The sequence below is a fragment of the Nomascus leucogenys genome, chromosome 14, assembly GCF_006542625.1.
Source record: "Nomascus leucogenys isolate Asia chromosome 14, Asia_NLE_v1, whole genome shotgun sequence".
NCBI lineage: Eukaryota > Metazoa > Chordata > Mammalia > Primates > Hylobatidae > Nomascus > Nomascus leucogenys.
The window spans coordinates 92,362,709-92,382,178 of NC_044394.1; the positions used below are offsets into that span (position 1 = coordinate 92,362,709).

At 48.3% G+C, this 19,470-nt stretch overlaps 1 protein-coding gene and 2 pseudogenes across 2 annotated transcripts in view; 2 read left to right on the forward strand and 1 right to left on the reverse strand.

The window, feature by feature from the left end:
- The window catches only part of FOXK2 (forkhead box K2), an 85,440-nt gene that overhangs the window by 48,514 nt on the left and 17,456 nt on the right, over positions 1-19,470 (forward strand). Inside the window, exons 3-7 of the mRNA XM_030827182.1 lie at positions 2,552-2,699; positions 6,228-6,374; positions 15,555-15,748; positions 17,090-17,265; positions 19,020-19,316. Coding sequence (XP_030683042.1) covers positions 2,552-2,699; positions 6,228-6,374; positions 15,555-15,748; positions 17,090-17,265; positions 19,020-19,316 — 962 coding nt within the window. The remainder of the gene's footprint in view (positions 1-2,551; positions 2,700-6,227; positions 6,375-15,554; positions 15,749-17,089; positions 17,266-19,019; positions 19,317-19,470) is intronic.
- Positions 9,558-11,991, reverse strand: LOC115838271 (annotated as a pseudogene). The gene is made up of 2 exons (XR_004033268.1): positions 11,460-11,991; positions 9,558-11,140 (listed from the first exon to the last, which is right to left on the reverse strand). The product of XR_004033268.1 is annotated as an ADP-ribosylation factor-like protein 2-binding protein (transcript).
- LOC115838493 lies at positions 15,319-15,413 on the forward strand (annotated as a pseudogene).

Below are 19,470 nucleotides of genomic sequence, written 5' to 3' on the forward strand. Positions count from 1 at the left end.
CCGAGATTGCGCCATTGCACTCTAGCCTGGGCGACAGAGCAAGACTCTGTCGCAAAAAAAAAAAAGAAATGGCCAATAAGGACATGAGAAGATATTCAGCATCAGTAGTTATTAGGGAAATGCCAATCAAAACACAGTCAGATCCCACCTCACACCTGTTGGATTGGCTGCTATTAAAAACAAAAAACCCAGAAAATAGTGTTAGTGAGGATGTGGAGAAATTGGAACTGTTGTGTGCTGTTGCAGGGAATGCCAAACCGTGCAGCTGCTGTGGAAACAGACTAGCAGTTCCTCAAAAAACTAAAAATAGAATTACCATGTGATCCAGCAACCTCACTTCTGGATATAGACCCAAACTGAAGGCAGGGTCTTGAATTATTTGTATGCCCGTTTTCATAGCAGCCTTATGCACAATTTCCAGAGAATAGAAGACACAATGGAATATTATTCAGCCTTAAAAAGGAAGGAAGTGCTGACATTTGCTGAAACATGAATTAACCCTGAGGACATTATGGTCAGTGAAATAAGCCAGTCATTGAGATTCCTAGAGTATCACATTCGCAGAGACAGAAGGCAGAATGGAGAGGCGGCCAGGGCTGGGGGCGGGGAGGGGGAGCCGGTGTTTCGTGTGGACAGAGCTTCAGTCTGGGAAATGAGAACATCCTGGAGTGAGGTGGTGTGATGGCTGCACCTCTGTGTGAATGCGCTTCATGCTGCTGAAGTGTGCAGTTTAAAATGATTAAAATGGTAAATTTTATGTTGTGTGTGTTTTACCACAAAAGAAAAAAAAATAGGCCCCCTGGAAAAGCATCTGTTGTGCATGTGTTTGTGAAACGGAGGCATGGCCGGTGGACTCTGGTGCTGTCCGTGAGCCGCCCCGGCTGGCATCAGGGCCTTCTCGTCGCTGCCCTCTCTCCATTGCTCCTTTGCTGAGAGGCTGCCCTCTCTCTTTCCCACTTTGGTTGAATTTGGCTGAACATAACTGAGTGGGCCGAATAGTAAATGTGCGAGTGGGTAGGCAAAAGTCAAGTCCTGCCACCCAGTGCTTATTAAGTACTACATAAAAAGGACACAGAATTCACTGGAGTAGAATGTGCCCGAGCTTACCTGAGTCACATACAGCTCACCGCCGAGCAGCAGCCTTGAAGACCCCACTTCCAAGTGTGACCGACAGCAGCGGTGGGCGCAGGGGAAGGGTCGCACCTGCAGCCCTGAGGTTGGGTCGGCTCCTGACTCTGCCTCTCCTCCCACCTGCTGCTTTCTCTTCATCCTGTGTTTCCTTGCTTGCCCTTCCCCACACCTGCACAGACCTTTGTCAGAGGGAACCCAGGTCCCCGGGGCCTCCAGGTGGAGCGAGCCTGAGCGACCTGACTTTCCAAACCTGCCATCCAGCCAGCAGGTCACTTACCTTCCTCAGGCCACACTGGTTACATCCTCCATTTGTTAGAAGTTGGCTCTTTAAACTCACAAATTGTAGATGCCACGAGTCTTTGTCGTTCCTGCTTTTCCTCCAGTGCTTGAAGATGGTTGCTGGCATTGAGTAAATACTTGTTGAATGGGTGAGTGAGTATACCAGTGGTGCATATTCATGGCGGAAAGTCTAAGAAGCCTTGCGGAGGATACGAGGCCACTGGTGTGTTGCCCTTTCCCTCCTCCTCCCCACTTCTCCATCTCCTTGGCCCTCCTTTTGAATTGCTTCTCAGAGGTCATGCCTTTAGGTTTCTTGGTTATTTTTTCTAGACCTTTTCTATGCATTTGCAATGTTTTTCCCCCAAAACACCTCTATAACTTACAAAATAATCTTATCTTGATATTTTTCCATTTCAATGGCTCGTTCTTTTTATTGAAGTGCAGAAAATGAGGCATCGAGAGAATCTGGAGCTCCTTGACTTACCAGAAATGCACGTGCCCTTTAATCGGCACAGAGATCAAGAATCAGAACACTCCCTGTGCCCAGTCCAACCCGGTGGGGAAAAGTGCCTGTTTGAAAACAGGGGCCTGATTCTGCGTCCCGGGTGCCCCAGCTGACCTGCTGCTGTGCCTTCAGCAGGTGTCCATGTCCACGGCTTCATCATCAGTGGAAACACTTGCTTCACTTCAGCTCCAGGGGCCTTGGCTGGCAGACCCCTCCCCTCCCCCACCGCCCCGACTTTCCCTGTCTTTTCTGTGCCCCCTGTCACAGCTCCTCAGTGAGGACCTTTGTGCCTGTCTTGTGTCACTTTGTGTCTGTAATAAGTTCTGGAACCATCCGGAGCCTCAGTTTCCTCACTGGTGAAATGAGTGGGCCACTGCCTCCCCTGAGAGCTGGTTTCACATTTCATGAGCTGACGTTTATAGAAGCAAATACCCTATTTCCGCATTGCTTCTTGGGACGATCTTAAATTTCACAGATAATTTGTAAGAATCTGTGTTTCCATAGGAAATGCTGATATTCTCTTCCTTTTTTAACATTTCTGTATTTGTTTTCCCTGTAATTGGAGCCAGTTGCTGAAGCACAGTAGGATGTGTGCTCTGTGATAGACTAATAGGAACAACCTTTTCTCTTCCACAGCGCTGCAAACTCCTGCCCCTCCAGCCCCCGGGGAGCGGGGTCTTCAGGGTACAAGGTGGGCCGAGTGATGCCATCTGACCTCAATTTAATGGCTGACAACTCACAGCCTGAAAATGAAAAGGAAGCTTCAGGTGGAGACAGCCCGAAGGTAAAGGCTTTGTAGCCTTGAAGCAGCCCCCGGGGGACAGTGTGTAGCCACAAGGCCCTCAGTGTCACCTGCCTGTCACTCACCTGCCTGTCCAGTGACAGCCCTGCCAGGGCTGGTGGGGATGTGGGCTTGATTCTGGGGTTGCTGCTGTGTTCTTGGTGTTGGGGTTTTGCAGGTGCACTCGTTTGGTCATTCAGCGCACATCGTAGGGTCTCCCTAATAGCAGCTGTAGGCCCAGGTGCTGAGGGCTGGGCAGACAGCGGAAGATGGAGGAGTGCTTTGGTCTTTGTGGAGCTCATGTGCGTTTGTGCCGGAGTTTAGCCCCTTGTCCCAAACTCTGAAGGTTATGCAAACGCACTCCCTGCCACTCATGTTTGTATAGGGCACGTTTGTCCCTTGTTTGGACAGCAGTTGTTGAGAGTCACACTATGACCTGGCACGTTTGTATTCTTTGACCCAGTAATTTTCCTTTTAGGACTTTGACCAAAGGAAATGGATGAAAGTTTGTATAAAACAATGGAATGCGGCTGTGTGCGGTGGCTCATGCCTGTAATCCCAGCACTTTGGGAGGCCGAGGCAGGGGGATCACTTGAGGTCAGGAGTTGGAGACCAGCCTGGTCAACATGGTTAAACCCCGCTTCTACCAAAAAAATACAAAAAGCCAGGCATGGTAGCACGCAGCTGTAATCTCAGCTGCTCCGGAGGCTGAGGCGGGAGAATCACTTGAACCCCGGGAGGCGGAGGTTGCAGTGAGCTGAGATCACGCCATTGAACTCCAGCCTGGGTGAGAGAGTGAGCTCCCGTTTAAAAAAATAAAAAATAAAAAGAACGCAACCTCAGTGTCCCTAGGGAATGGTGATTAGGATATTGTGGTTCCACTTAGGGAATAGCATGCAAAGTATTTGCTGATATGGAAATATTCCGGATGTAATGCTGAGTGGAAGAAAGAGAGTAAGAACCATGCGTGGTATTACTTGACATATTTAGGAAATGTGATCTATCCCAGCAGAACGCAGCACAGCCATGAGAATGAATAAGCCACAGCCGTGCATCCCCCACCTGCAGCCGACTACGGCGTCTTAACACAGGGTGCTAGGCAAGGAGGGTGCATCGTGTGTGGTGCCATTGCTGTCAGGCTTAAAATTGGACAGATCTAAGTTGTATTGTTTAAGGATGCAGCCAAGTGGTAAAACTTGGTAAATCCCAGCAAAATTGTGGTCACTCTAAGAAGTCAGTCAGTAGTAATGGTGGCCTCTTTGAGAAGTAGAGGTGGTGGGCTGAGAGGGCCCATACGAGCGTGTTGGGGATGCTGGTGGTGCCCTGTCTCTTGACCTAGTATACTGATGTTCACTTTGCAACAGTTTGTTCAGCTGACATAAATGTATCATGAGCTTTTCTGTCTGTTTTATATGTTTTTCAATTTAAAAAGGTTGTAGAAACATAGAAAAAAGATCACAGGGAAGTACACCAACAGCATAGGCACAGTGACGAAGGCTTTGTTAGCTGTTTAAAAGAAGAGACGTAGCGGGCAGCGTGGCATGTACTGTAGTCACAGCTGCTCGGGAGGCTGAGGCAAGAGAATCACTTGAGTTCAAAGCTGTGGTGAGCTACAATCAATCCTTGAATAGCCACTGTACTCTAGCCTGGGCAACATAGCAAGACCCTGTCTAAAAAAAAAGAATTAGGTGTGTGGAGGGTCTCCTTGTGATTACATTTTTCTGTTTAGAAAAAAAAGCGATAGGCTGGGCGCAGTGGCTCACGCCTGTAATCCCAGCACTTTGGGAGACCGAGGTGGGAGGATCACGAGGTCAGGAGGTCGAGGCCATCCTGGCTAACACAGTGAAACCCCGTCTCTACTAAAAATACAAAAAATTAGCCGAGCGTGGTGGCGGGCGCCTGTAGTCCCAGCTACTCGGGAGGCTGAGGCAGGAGAATGGCGTGAACCCGGGAGGCAGAGTTTGCAGTGAGCTGAGATCGTGCCACTGCACTCCAGCCTGGGCGACAGAGTGAGACTCTGTCTCAAAAAAAAGAAAAAGACAAATTTGACTTTGGGAGGCCAAGGTGGGCGTATCACTTGAGCTCAGGAGTTTGAGATCAGATTGGACAAAAAAGCAAGATCCTGTCTCTACAAAAATACCAAAAATTAGCCAGGCATAGTTGCATGTGCTTGGAGTCCCAGCTACTGGGGAGGCTGAGGTGGGAGGATCACTGAGCCCTGGGAGTTCAGGCTTCAGTGAGCCGTGATCACACCACTGCACTCTGGCCTGGGCGACAGAGTGAGACCCTGTCCCCAAGAAAGAAAGAAAGAAAAGACAAACGTCCCTCTGCTCACTCTGAGCTGTTAGTGCTAAACGCGACCTGTGCTGTGGAAGCCCATGTGGGCACATCTGTATGTCCTTGCCTCCTGTCAGCCTGCCTGTTTCCCATTCCATTTGTGTTTATCCTTGAACAGTCTATAATTGTTCATTGTAAAACCTCATGTATATAGTATCATCTTGAATGTATTTTTTCATCCAACATTATCTGCTGCTCTTCATCCATGTTGACAAGTGTGTTGCCCAGAAGTTCACAACCAGGGGTGATTCCCTTTCCCAGTGGGCTTGTGCCTATCAGTGTGGGTTTCAAGTTGTCACTGTGACAGGGAGCCACCAGTGGCCTTGAAAGAGCCAGGACCAAGGATGCCAGCCTGTCAGCGGGGCACTCAGCAGCCAGGATGTCTCCGACCCCAAGGTGAAGCCTCCATGGGACTCTTCGTGGGCCAGGGGGCTCCTCCTCGTGGGCGGCAGGGGCTCCTTCTGGACGGGTATTTGGTGAGTCCAGGGCCTCTGAGCAGCCCTGGCCACCCCTGGTGCTTATGCCTGGGGAGGGGTGCTGCTGGCTCTGAGCCCTCAGCCAGCCTTACCCACCCCTCGCCTGTACCCCTGGGTTAGCTGACAGGATCTGGTCGTGGTTGAGGTGCTTTGCCGTGGACTCACTGAGGTCAAGCAGCCTTTATTTCTTCATTTTTGACATTTGGATTTTTTCCTTATGTAATTTTTAATGTTCTTTATAGTTTTCCATTTGTGTCCTCCATGTTTTCAAATTATATTACTTTTATAGTAAGAAAAATGAGGTATCAGGCTGGGTGTAGTGGCTCAAACCTGTAATCCCATCACTTTGGGAGGCCGAGGCAGGCAGATCACCTGAGGTCAGGAGTTTGAGACCAGCCTGGCCAACATGGTGAAACTCCGTCTCTACTAAAACCACAAAAATTAGCCGGGCCTGGTGGCAAGTGCCTGTAATCCCAGCTATTTGGGAGGCTGAGGCAGGAGAATTGCTTGAACCCGGTAGGCAGAGGTTGCGGTGAAGCGAGATCGTGCCACTGCACTCCAGCCTGGGCGACATAGCAAGACTCTGTCTCAAAAAAAAGAAAAATGAGGTATCAGAGGAACACTTAAAAGCACTGAGAATCTTTAAATCTGGTAAATTTAATACAAAATGTGGTAACTTCAATATTCTTTTTTTGTTTGTTTTTTTTTTTAAATACAGGATGATTCAAAGCCACCTTACTCCTATGCACAACTAATAGTACAAGCAATTACAATGGCTCCTGACAAACAGCTCACCCTGAACGGAATTTATACACACATCACTAAAAATTATCCCTACTACAGGACTGCGGACAAGGGCTGGCAGGTAAGTGCCTTTCAGTTTGCTGTTAAATAGAGGCTAATGGACACCAAGAAGAAAGTGGAGTGGCTGCTGTATGTAACGCAGGCACAGGGTAGGAAGGTGGGGGGGTTGGAGCCTCCGGTGCTGAGAGGAAGAGGAGTTGGGGGCCGGTGCTGCCGTGCTCTGCCTCACCTTCTTCGTGTGGAGCAGAAGGAAGCATGGTTCTGGAAGAGCGCCCGGGCCTGCGTGCTTTACTGTTGTGGAGATTCATGTGTCTGCATAGGATTTGTGAAGTGTGGATTGTTTATTTCCCTTTGACCAATGCAGTTCATATTTGAAATGTAGGAGAAATTTAAAGCCCAGCCTGTCCGTCCCTTTGGCATTCTCCTGTCTTCCTCATCTAGTCCTGCTAATGGACAGAAGTTTTGAAGTTTGCAGAGACAGTTTTCAAACCATGTTTTACCAAGGAACACTTAGAAGACATCTTAACCAATTGGCCGGGGTAAAAAACAGACGAACGTGGTGTGCCCTGTCTCAGCTGGGGAGCCCACCTGCTCGTGGAACCCCGGGGCTACCTGCAAAAGACACTTTGAAATCTGCAAAATACTCCTTTTGGTCAGCTCACACACCAATAATTTTTTTGTTTGTTTTGAGTCAGAGTCTCACTCTTGTTATGCCAATAATTTTAACCCTTTAGGCTATGTAGGTTTTTTCTCTGTGTATCTGTGTTGTGTTGGCTGTTTACTGGATGTATAGGAGAATCTTGCTATTTGAAATAATTTGGCAGTGGGTAGGTTTGAAATATAGAATATTAAAAACATAGTGAGAGAAGAAATGTATGTATGCTTATAGTTTTTTAATTCATTAAGTAACCAGGAACATCTATAGAATTTCTTTGAGGCCTTCATTTAATGAGTAAATGATCCTGAAAAAAACATCTAAACTATATGGCTGAGTGGTAAGGGTGGTGCAGGGGCAACTGTTTTCTATTTATTGAAGGGAAAAAAACTTTTTTCTTTTAACCGCAGATGTATTAACATGTTATATTAAAAAATAGCCTACCGGCCGGGCACAGTAACTCATGCCTATAATTCTAGCACTTTGAGAGCTGAGGCAGGTGGATCACGTGACTCCGGGATTTCGAGAGCAGCCTGGGCAACATGGCGAGACCCTGTCTCTACAAAAAATAAAAAAAAATTAGCTGAGTGTGGTGGCTCACGCTTGTGGTCCCAGCTACTCCAGAGGCTGAGGTGGGAGGATCACCTGAGCCCAGGAAGCAGAGGTTACAGATAGCTGTGATCACACCATTGCACTCCAGCCTGGGCGACAGAGCAAGACCCTGTCTCAGAAAGAAAACGCCTACCAGCCACGTCTTCCATATTTCCTTTGTGGAGGGGCTTGGGGGTCTTTAATCATGAAAGGTACGGAATGAGACCCAGCCTCCCCTCTGGCCCACCTTGTGCCCTGCCACCCCCATACCTGTAGTATCTACACCCTGTCCTGCCTGCCTTCCTATTTATAGCAAGGGGGCATCTCTTAATTGACCATTAGGAAAATGCTGGATTTGGAGAGTAGTTCCATATTCAGTTACATGTCAGGGTCTCTTAACGTATTGCATGCTAAATTCTGGCCACATTTACTCTGTAAAACTGAGGCTATGCTTCAAACTATCTATATACACACACACACGCACACACACTCTTACACACACGCACACTCTTACACACTCACACGCGCACACACTCACACTCACACATGCACGCACACACTCTTACACACCACACGCACACACATACACACACGCACACTCTTACACACGCGCACACACTTACACGCACACACACTTACACACACTCTTACACACTCTTACACACACAACCAATCACTTCTACCCATGGTCCAGTGACCATGGCTTTATGGCTTTGTCAAGGAGAGAAACTCCACATGGGGTCCAGCTTGCTCTGTGGGAGTGTGTGAGGGTCCCTCAGAGTTTACAGCTTATTCTGATGGTTTGAGATACCAGTTACCTGGGGCTTTGTGAATGTTTTTCTAAGAAGCTTTATTAGACTTTAATGCTTTATTGGACTTTAATATGTTTCTCTTGAGTGTTATTTCTGTGTGTTTTTTCTAACATCCATTTATTTGAGAACTACCTATGAAGAGGACAAGGCTTTCTTGCTAAAGAGGGTGGATGGATAAAGGCCTGGCCTCAGTTTTGGGGGGACCCAAGTCACGACAGGCCTTTTGGGGAGCAGAACCCTTGGAGCAAGGCTCTCCTGGACCACAGTCGTGAAGTGGCGAGGACCCCACGGGACCCCTCATGCATGCACTGCTTTCTGTAGTCTGTTGCAGGTGCCTGTACAGCTCACGTCGGCAGGGAATGGCAATCACACATCAGGCACCCTTCTCTGCTGAACTGCTCTTAAACTTGTTTCTGTTGAAACGTTTTCTTTCCTGTCTAGATCAAGGTCTGTAGGTCTACAGCTGCATCTCTTTCCCCAGTAAGGTTGCTCCTGTGTCATTTCACTCCTCGTGGCTCCAGCTAATTAAGTGGGAGAGGGATTGGTTTCTCCAGATTCCCCCTAGTTCATGGACATGGACTCTTTTTTTTTTTTTTTTTTGAGACAGAGTTTTGCTCTTGTTGCCGAGGCTGGAGTGCAATGGCGCGATCTCGGCTCACTGCAACTTCCACCTCCCAGGTTCAAGCGATTCTCTTGCCTCAGCCTCATGAGTAGCTGGGACTACAGGCGTGAGCCGCCACACCCGGCTAATTTTGTATTTTTAGTAGAGACGGGGTTTCTCCATGTTGGTCAGGCTTGTGTTGAACTCCCGACCTCAGGTGATCTGCCTGCCTTGGTCTCCCAAAGTGCTGGGATTACAGGTGTGAGCCACCGCGCCTGGCCAATGTACTCTTAATTTCTTTCTGTCCTCAGCTGTACCCTTGGCTGTCGGAATACTGACCCTCACGGGCTCTTCCTCTGCCATGAGATTCTCTGAGCCACCCTTCCCAGTGCGTCAGACCTTATTCTGACTTCGTCCCTCCTGGCTCACAACAAAAGCCAGGTGTTTTGCATTGTCTACCTATGGTATAGCTTTTTGGTCAATCCACAGAGGACATCTGAGGGTGAAATGAGATGGTCTGAGGAATCCTATTTGAAAAGATGCCATATATCTTTCCTTTGTTTGCATTTACCTCCTATGATTTGATTTTTTCATGGTACAAAAGTATTTAATAAGTGACACTTTAGTACAGAAAAACACGGAGCTTGTAGCTTGTCCTTTAAAACCAGGATGGCCAAGTGAAAAGTCAGTACGGATTCTTATTTTTACTATTAAAAAAAAAATCAAAGGGACACTGGGCATTGAACTACTATGTTTTTCTTCTTTCTAGAGATGACATACGTGTTTTCTGATAAGTAATGTACCACACATTGCACTAAAGCAAAGCGGCAAACAGCCAGTAAAGCTGTGCCCTGCCTGCTGCTCCCGCCAGGCTGGACCAGTGGAACACCATCTCGGTAGGAGAGGAAGAAAATGCAGAGTCCCTAACCCAGAGAGCCTAACAAACTGGTTTATACAGAAAGGATCTTCAGCAAACACACAAACTCACTAACATGCTGTAAGAATGTTTTAGTCTATTTCTAGCACACAGCATACATTCATAGGTGCCCAGTCAAATAGGAACGAACGCCAATGTAGAAAGCATTTTTGCCTTCACAGCATTAACACCTAAAAAGCACACGGCATATAATACTTTGATCTTTAAGTGGATAATCATGGAAATCCCAAGATCATATCCACTAGATTAGCCTGAGTATTCATCTATAAAAATATATATTTTTAAAATAATGCTTAAAAGAGACTTCTAGTAGAAACAGTGGGACTACATCAGGACCAGAAGACAGTGACACAAGGACTGCAAATGTTAAGACTAGGAGTGGCTTTTCACGTGGAGCTTTTATGTAGAGGACGTCTCTTTCTGTTGATTCCTACAGCCGTGACAAGCTGTGATCACAGGAGATTCTGGAATCTCAAGCTGGGCTTGAGTAACACCCTAGATAGACACCAGGAACCCCATTGAGGCTGAAGTACCGAAACTGTGACCCCTGTGAGAAAGAGAGAGAGATGCACATGCACAAAGTTTCACATAGAGCCTGCTGGGACAGAGGGTGGCGGTGCGTTCGTCCACACGTCCACACCAGCATGTGTGGTCGGGGAAGGACCCCCCAGGTGGAGTGCTGGACATGGGCTCGCTCCAGAGGCGTCTGACTCAGAAGCTCCTGAGAGAAGTGTCTCCTTGAGGAGGGGAGGAGTACTACGGTTAATGAATACGAGAAGGTGTTTCAGGAGCAATAGGTCTGGGAGGGTTAGGTCATTTTGGTTTTGACCTGTCAATATTTAACATAAATGAAGAATTACAAAACAGAGTCAGTCTTTTTCCAAGATGTATTCTGTCATCAAGAGCTGAGCCTGTTGGGCTGGTGACATCCAGAATGTTCCAATTCATGGGCTGGAGGGAGGACCCAGTGCTGCAGATTATTCTGGGAAGCTGGCACAGAAGATGATTGACACAACGAAGTGACCACTAAGCCACTGCTTAGGTCTAGTCCTCGGCCTTCGTTTTCTGCTCTGTAGTCCGAGACTGTGAAGGTAGCAGCATGTCGAATATGTCACCAGCTGCTTCACTTTTATGGTGCTGTAATGTGGTGGTGAAAGCTGCCATGTTGAATCCAGGAATCTGCTCCAGCAGCTGCTCTTCAATATATTTTTCTACCAAAAAAATGTATTCAGGCTGGGCGCGGTGGTTCACGCCTGTAATCCCAGCACTTTGGGAGGCTGTGGCCGGCAGATCACCTGTGGTCGGGGGTTCGAGACCAGATGACCAACATGGAGAAACCACGTCTCTACTAAAAATACAATATTATTAGCTGGGCGTGGTGGTACGTGCCTGTAATCCCAGCTACTCAGGAGGCTGAAGCAGGAGAATTGCTTGAACCCACGTGGCGGAGATTGCGGTGAGCTGATATCACGTCATTGCACTCCAGCCTGGGCAACAAGAGCAAAACTCCATCTCAAAAAAAAAGAAAAAGAAAAAAAGAAATGTGTTCATTAAAAATAGGTGTGTAGGTGAGTTTATTCTCTTCCATGTCTTCAAACTCGAGGTAGTACTTGTCCATGAAATTTCTCTGTAATAACTGGAACTCGTTATCCATGCTAATGTCCTCTAAATATCCAACCACAACAGCAAATTCATCAGAGGTGGAGGAGAAAGACAGCACAAAGCTGTCTTCTTCTAAGGCGTCCATCATTGCAGCCCGGAATAGGCTCCTACCCTGCCTGCAGCCCAACCAGCATGCAGGGCGCGGCGGGCGGCCGGTTTAAGGCCTCGCAGCCAAGGCCGCGGCCTGCTCACTGCCCAGTCACGGCAGCACCTGCGTTCCAGGCCCAGCCCTGGGTTAGGGCCCCGCCGGGCGCTCTGTGCGTACTGCTGACACCGCGGGTCAAGGCCTCGGTGACTCCAAAATGATTTTTTATGGTTTTATAATTTTACTTAACCCAGAATTGAGATAATTGTTATGACTATGAAAAGTTTGAAAAGACGAGTCTCTCAGCCTCCAAAGGGACTAGAGCTGGTTCCTTTTATTTATTTTTATTTTATTTTATTTTTATTTTTTTGGGACAGAGTCTCACTCTGTCGCCCAGGCTGGAGTGCAGTGGCGCGATCTCAGCTCACTGCAACCTTTGCCTCCCGGATTCAAGTGATTCTCCATCCTCAGCCTCCTGAGTAGCTGGGACTACAGGTGCATGCCACCACGCCCGGCTAATTTTTGTGTTTTTACTAGAGATGGGAGTTTGCCATGTTGGCCAGGCTGGTCTCGAACTCCTGACCTCAAGTGATCCACCCGCCTTGGCCTCCCACAGTGCTGGGATTATAGGTATGAGCCACTGCACCCATCACTTGATCTCTTTTAAAGGGAGGACTGTGCTCTGGACTCATCCTCACCCTTGCACTTTTGGAAGCGTTCCTGGACATTAGACCCATCCTCTGAAAGGAACTTGGCCCGTTCCGTCTCTTCCGTTTGTGTACACACCCTTACTGTGCAGAATGCACACTGGAGGGCACCCAGGGCTGGGTGAGGTTAAACAGACAAACTGTCCTTGAGAAACGTGAGGTCTGCTTAGGAAGGCTGCAGGAAGGCACAGAGGAGAGCCCCGGAAGGGAGGGAGCTGGTGCCCAGGGAGGGCTGATTTTCAGCAGACGCTCAATTCGGAAAGCCTTTGGGGGAAAGATAATTTGCTCAGAATTGCAAATCCTTTTCTTCCTGTTTAGCGTTAAAGAGTAACAGCCCACATTTTCTCTGAAAGCTTTAAAATTTCTGAATCATTAGAGTCCAGTCAATGTGGTTTTAATACATGTAGCAACAGAATGAAGGAACATCCATCCTGGGTTTGATCAAATTACAACGGCCTTAAATTACCTTAGAAACATAGTTACTTTATTCTATTTGTGTCTACATTAAATGTCTCATTAATTCCTCATATTTTCTGGAGTCTAGTTGGCTGGCAAATCACAAGTAATCTTTCCTCATTTGCCCTTGGAGTTGTTGTCAGGGAGATGGATTGGAGAATAAAATAGGTTAGAATCTATTCTGATGCTGCGGACTGGGTTCTTTTACGTTTTCAGGACAGAAAATAGCAGCTCCCCAATTCCGCAGACTGACTTTGCGTCTCGTAAGTGATGGTAGTGGTGACGCAGGGGCAGGGCTTCTGGCCCGTGTCACGTTCTTCTGCTCACATGGCTGGAGTCTGGCCCCGAAGTCACCTTTTCTGCTTCCAGATTCCCACTGTGCTAACCTTCTTTCCTCCTAACAGCATGCAAATTAAATGACTCCACATCAGTCAGTACAGCCACAGCCTTCACTTCGGGGCTTGTTGACTGTTGTCTGCCCTTCAGCCTCGGACCCTGTGTGGGGCAGTTCTTTCTGGGTCCCCGCTTAGGAGGACTGGTCCTGGTAGAACAGCGAGAGGGGAAGTCGTCCTTCTCAGGCAGTGGCTGGGATTGCCGTTTGCACTGCTTGAGGGTTTTATATTCCCATCGTCTGGGTTTGCTTTTCTTCAGTCACAGTCTCAGAAGCTACCTTCTACTTCACACTTACAATTCTGAGAGCAGTTGGCAAAGCTTTGCCTTCTCTGTCTTTGTCGGGGCACCAATAACAGTCACGTTTGATTTTCTGGAGGAATTGATAGAAAGATTGGGCGTCAGCTAAAGCCAAATAAAACATTATAGCAGGTATCTGTGGTTATTAGAATATTTGAAATCTCATCTGATGCCCTTACCTGTAAACAGTTTCACAAATCCCACACACGGCCTAGCCCACCTCTCCATGTCGCCCATGAAGTAGCTCCCATCCACAGGGCCCAAAGGCGTTAGGATGGCACTTGAACAGCCCCCGAGATTGGTTGTAAAGTGTTATTTTATATGTTGGATTTCTCTGACAATTTGGAAATTCAGGCTGAGGCTTGCAATTCTAATAAGGTTAATTGGGGAATTTAGAAATGACTTTTTGGATAGCTCCAGATTTTGTTTGGAGCGATCACCATTTTAACACTTTAATAGCTTAATTTTAAATCTACAGATTAATGTAAATTCACGAAATGTTTCTGTGAACCCATGACTTTCGTCCGGCTTTGGCTGTGATGGTGCAGCCTGAATCAGGTCACAGCGGGGGCTTGCTTCAGGTTGTCTGTAAACCCTTAGCTGGGCTTTTTTTTTTGAGATGGAGTCTTGCTTCTATTGCCCAGGCTGGAGTGCAGTGGTGCGATCTGGGCTCACTGCAACCTCCTCCTCTCAAGTTCAAGCGATTCTGCAGCTTCAACATCCTGAGTAGCTGGGACTGCAGGTGTGGGCCACTGTGCCTGGATGATTTTTGTACAGTTTTTTTTTTTTTTTTTTTTTTTTGAGGTGGAGTCACACTGTGTCGCCCAGGCTGGAGTGCAGTGGCGTAGTCTCGGCTCACTGCAAGCTCCGCCTCCCGGGTTCACGCCATTCTCCTGTCTCAGCCTCCCCAGCAGCTGGGACTACAGGTGCCCGCCACTACACCCTGCTAATTTTTTGTATTTTTAGTAGAGACGGGGTTTCACCGTGTTAGCCAGGATGGCTCGATCTCCTGACCTCGTGATCTGCCCGCCTGGGCGTCCCAAAGTGCTGGGATTACAGGCGTGAGCCACTGCACCCGGCTGATTTTTGTATGTTCAGTAGAGACGGGGTTTCACCATGTTGGCCAGACTGGTCTCAAACTCCTGACCTCAACTGAGCCACCGTGCCCATCTGGCTTTTTGTAATAGAAGGAATGATGCACTGATGAGGAGCTGGGAGGGAAATTTTTCCTGTTTACCTGACGAAATTATTTCAAAGATCAAATAAAAAAACAGGCACTTTGCCAAGTCCTCTCTTCCTGGACGATGGTGTCCATCTGATTTTCAGCCTCCTGCTCATTTTTCTTTTTTGCTGGTTTACCGAATACTTTATACTGGATTAATTTACTTTTAATGGCATGACAGATTCTGTAAGCTAATTCTTTGCGAAAAAGTATTTTAACAGAATGGCTCACATCAGCTGTTTGTCTCTAAGCAGGGAGAGGTTGGCAGCTAAGTCATTGCCTCCACCTGGAATGCTCTGTGCTGACAGTTGCAGTCCTGGGTTTCCCACCTTGAAAGGAGATGGAGTCAGAAATGGCCTCTGTCCTCGCTGTGCGGATTGCTCATCCCTCCTGTTCCCAGCTCCCCACCCTGCCTCCCGGGGCCCGTTCTGCCACAGAGTGCACTGTCCTTTCCTCTTTGGAAGCTCATAGCAGCCTTGGGCTGAAGGGCTCAAACCCCAGGCTGCTACTTCCCTTGAGAATTGCTCACTAAAGGCGGGAGGGCTGCTCTTTCCACACAGCACAGCCTGTAAACGTCACTGTCTGTCATCGTTTGTAAGCATGATGACCGGGTTTCATGCTCCTCCATAGGATGGGCCTCCCTCGGACCTTGTTACGTTGTCGGCACATTACTTGTGTGACGCAAAAGAAAAGAAAATTCACTCTCGCAGTCTGCCAGGCCCAACATGCAGGTTTCTGCTTTGCAGGGCACTGAAACAAGGACACGTTTTTATTTCTCAGCAAATAAATATATGAATTCTACGTATTTTTTTATGTTTCATAGAATTCAATTCGCCACAATCTCTCTCTGAATCGTTATTTCATCAAAGTGCCGCGTTCCCAGGAAGAACCAGGCAAAGGCTCATTCTGGAGGATAGACCCAGCCTCTGAAAGCAAATTAATAGAACAGGCTTTTAGGAAACGACGGCCTAGGGGCGTGCCCTGCTTTAGAACCCCTCTGGGACCGCTCTCTTCTAGGTAAGGAAAAAGAAGAACAAAAGGCCTCACTTCATGCTCACTAAACTTACCTTCAGTATATTGGGAAAATTTCCTTTTGAAAATGAAGGAACTACCAAATGCCTTATGATTAAATGTTGGGATGGGGATTTGAGCAAAAGTGATGGGTGCTGCCCAGGTGTTTCTGGTTCTAGTGGTGGAAACATTCGAGACGATTTGCAAAGTTTAAACTGCACTCAACGCAGTGATTGTTGCTTCACAGGGCTCATCGCATGTTCATACCAGAGCCACGTTGACGTTTTTCCTTTCCTTTGGCACAGGAAAAGTTCATTAAAACTACTTTTCAGGCCGGGCGCAGTGGCTCACGCTTGTAATCCCAGCACTTTGGGAGGCCGAGGCGGGCGGATCACCTGAAGTCAGGAGGTCGAGATCAGCCTGGCCAATATGGTCAAACCCCGTCTCTACTAAAAATACAAAAAAATTAGCCAGGCGCGGTGGCGCGCGCCTGTAGTCCCAGCTACTCAGGAGCCTGAGGCAGGAGAATCGCTTGAACCCGGGAAGGCATCTAGCCTGGGCAAAACAGTGAAACTCCGTCTCAAAACAAAAACACACTACTTTTTAGCTGCTTAAGCTTGAGTTGACTTATACAGTGTTAATTTGCCTGAGTTTAAATGCTTATTTTTAGCTTCATGAATACTGTTTTTTTTTTTTTTTTTTTTTTTTTTTTTTGAGACGGAGTCTTGCTCTGTCGCCCAGGCTGGAGTGCAGTGGCGCAATCTCAGCTCACTGCAAGCTCCGCCTCCCGGGTTCACGCCATTCTCCTGCCTCAGCCTCTCCGAGTAGCTGGGACTACAGGCGCCCGCCACCACGCCCGGCTAATTTTTTGTAATTTTAGTAGAGACGGGGTTTCACCGTGGTCTCGATCTCCTGACCTCGTGATCCACCCGCCTCGGCCTCCCAAAGTGCTGGGATTACAAGCGTGAGCCACCGCGCCCGGCCATGAATACTGTTTTTAACCAAAAAAAAAAAAAAAAATTAAGCATAATGTAAGTCTTAAGTGCCCACGGACTTGCCTGCTGCTGGCTGCTACTATCTGTGCACAGGAGCTGCTTAGAGAGGGCAGCCAGCTCTGCCCCGCAGCCATGCCGCGTGTCTGGGTGAGGGGCCCGTGATGGCTCTGTCACACACAGGCTGAGCCTATCTTTCAGAGTTCACAGGCGTACAGAGAAATAGAACTTACACAACAGTACTTGGTTGTCAAGACAAATGACACCCCCTTTGCAAAGTGCACTTATTAAAACAGCAAGTGCTTTCTGAGTGCGTCACCTGTAAAAATGCAATGTCTTCTTCTTGGTGACACAGGAGTGCCCCAGCCTCTCCCAATCACGCTGGAGTGCTGTCTGCTCACTCTAGTGGCGCCCAGACCCCTGAGAGCCTGTCGAGGGAAGGTTCGCCGGCCCCCCTGGAGCCTGAGCCTGGCGCCGCACAGCCCAAACTCGCTGTCATCCAGGAAGCCCGGTTTGCCCAGAGCGCCCCAGGTGAGACAGCGGGAGAGGAAGCGAGGGCCAGAATCCAGGAAGCCCGGTTTGCCCAGAGCACCCCAGGTGAGACAGCGGGAGAGGAAGCGAGGGCCAGACAGCGTGAGCCAGACGCGGACGCCTGGGCTCCACAGAGAAGAAATAGCCGGACTGAAGGCCTGCCTGTCGCTCTGTACCTCATACTCGTACCTGAGTGTGATTTTATAGGCCTTGGAAAACTAATAGCACTGGGAGTGTTTTTTTAAAAATCAATGAACGTTCTTTAAACGGCACTGTGAGTAGATGCCTGAAATAACTTAGAATTAACCTGTTTCTTAGTTTGTCATTCAAAAATCCATGAAACACTCTCCACACCCTCCACCCCCGGCAAAAAAAAAAAAATATATGAAGTAGACAAACCAGACACTGGAAGCAAAAACATGTCCGTTTTTATTTTATTTTATTTTTTTTTTTTGAGACAGAGTCTCACCTTGTCGCCAGGCTGGAGTGCAGTGGCGCGATCTTGGCTCGTTGCAACCTCTGCCTCCCAGGTTCAAAGAATTCTCCTGCCTCAGCTTCCTGAGTAGCTGGGACTACAGGCACACACCACCACGCCCAGCTAATTTTTGTATTTTTAGTAGAGATGGGGTTTCACCATGTTGGCCAGGATGGTCTCGATCTCCTGACCTCGTGACCTTGTGATCCACCTGCCTTCGCCTCCCAAAGTGCTGAGCGTACAGGCGTGAGCCACCACGCCCAGCCTAACATGTCCATTTTAAGGAATAGGTAAAACAGTTTGCAGTTTACTTAGAAAGTCATAATGTGGAATAAAAATGTGTGCCCTGGGGAATTAAACAAACAAACATAGTGTGGAAATGTGTCCAAACTAAGTCTGTTACAGTTGACAGAAAGTGAATTAGATCAATTGGGATTCCTGGCCCTGCTGAGCCAGAGAACAGCCCTCCCCTGCCCACTGGCGGTGGCCCCTGACAGCCATGTCTCCCTCTCTGCTCTAAGCCCCCAAACCACAAAGGGCAGAGGCTGGGTGCCAGAGGCTCTATGACAGCCCCACTCTGTTTTTGAACTTTCTTCCTCCCTTCCCCTCGTTACAGGAGGAAGATGTTGATCCTAGGTGAGTGTGGCCCTCGTCTTTCTGGCCTACAGGGGCACTTTCTTCTTTTTTATTTTTATTTTTTTGTTCGTTTGTCTTGAGACAAGGTCTTGCTCTGTCACTCATGCTGGAGTACAGTGACGTGTTCTTGGCTCACTGCAGTCTCCACCTTCCAGGCTCAAGCAGTCCTCCCTCCTCAGTCTCCCAAATAGCCGGGGCTGCAGGCACACACTCACATGCCCAGTTAACATCTGTCATAGAGACAGGGTCTCCCTATGCCCAGGCTGAACTCAAACTCCTCCCACCTCAGCCTCCCAAAGTGCTGGGATTACAGGCGTGAGCTACTGCGCCCAGCCCAGTTTCCTCTTATATTGAGTATTGACATTTTCTTTTTCATAAAGAAAGAACTGTGGGAAGAGGTGTTAACAGATATCTAAATAGAGCCAAAATTGCATTTTTAGCAGTTAGAGATAGGAATTAAATACCCCTATTAAGATATTACACCTCCCTCATTATTAGTAACTTTACTATTTTGAGGTGAAATAAGGCCATATCCTGTATTTGAAATTAAAGTTTGTATGTTGCTTGTCAGTGCTGAATGTGAGAACCTTTGTTTGTAGAAGTCAGTATCTGTAAGTGTCAGTCCTGCTGTGTCTTTCACCAGGGTCACCTCTGTCCAGTCAGCCAGTCTTAATCACCGTCCAGCGGCAGCTACCACAGGCCATCAAGCCTGTCACCTACACTGTGGCCACCCCAGTGACCACCTCGACCTCCCAGCCACCCGTCGTGCAGACGGTTCACGTCGTCCACCAGATCCCAGCGGTGTCGGTCACCAGTGTGGCCGGACTGGCCCCAGCGAACACGTACACTGTCTCTGGACAAGCCGTGGTCACCCCGGCAGCCGTGCTGGCCCCTCCTAAGGCAGAGCCCCAGGAGAACGGAGACCACAGGGAAGTCAAAGGTAGGCAGGGGGGCAAAGGAGAGGGGAGATCACAGGGAAGTCAAAGGTGGGCAGTGGGGGAAAGGAGGAGAGGGGAGATCACAGGGAGGTCAAAGGTGGTCCGGCGGGGGGGAAAGGAGCTCGAGAGGGGAGATCACAGGGAGGTCAGAGGTGG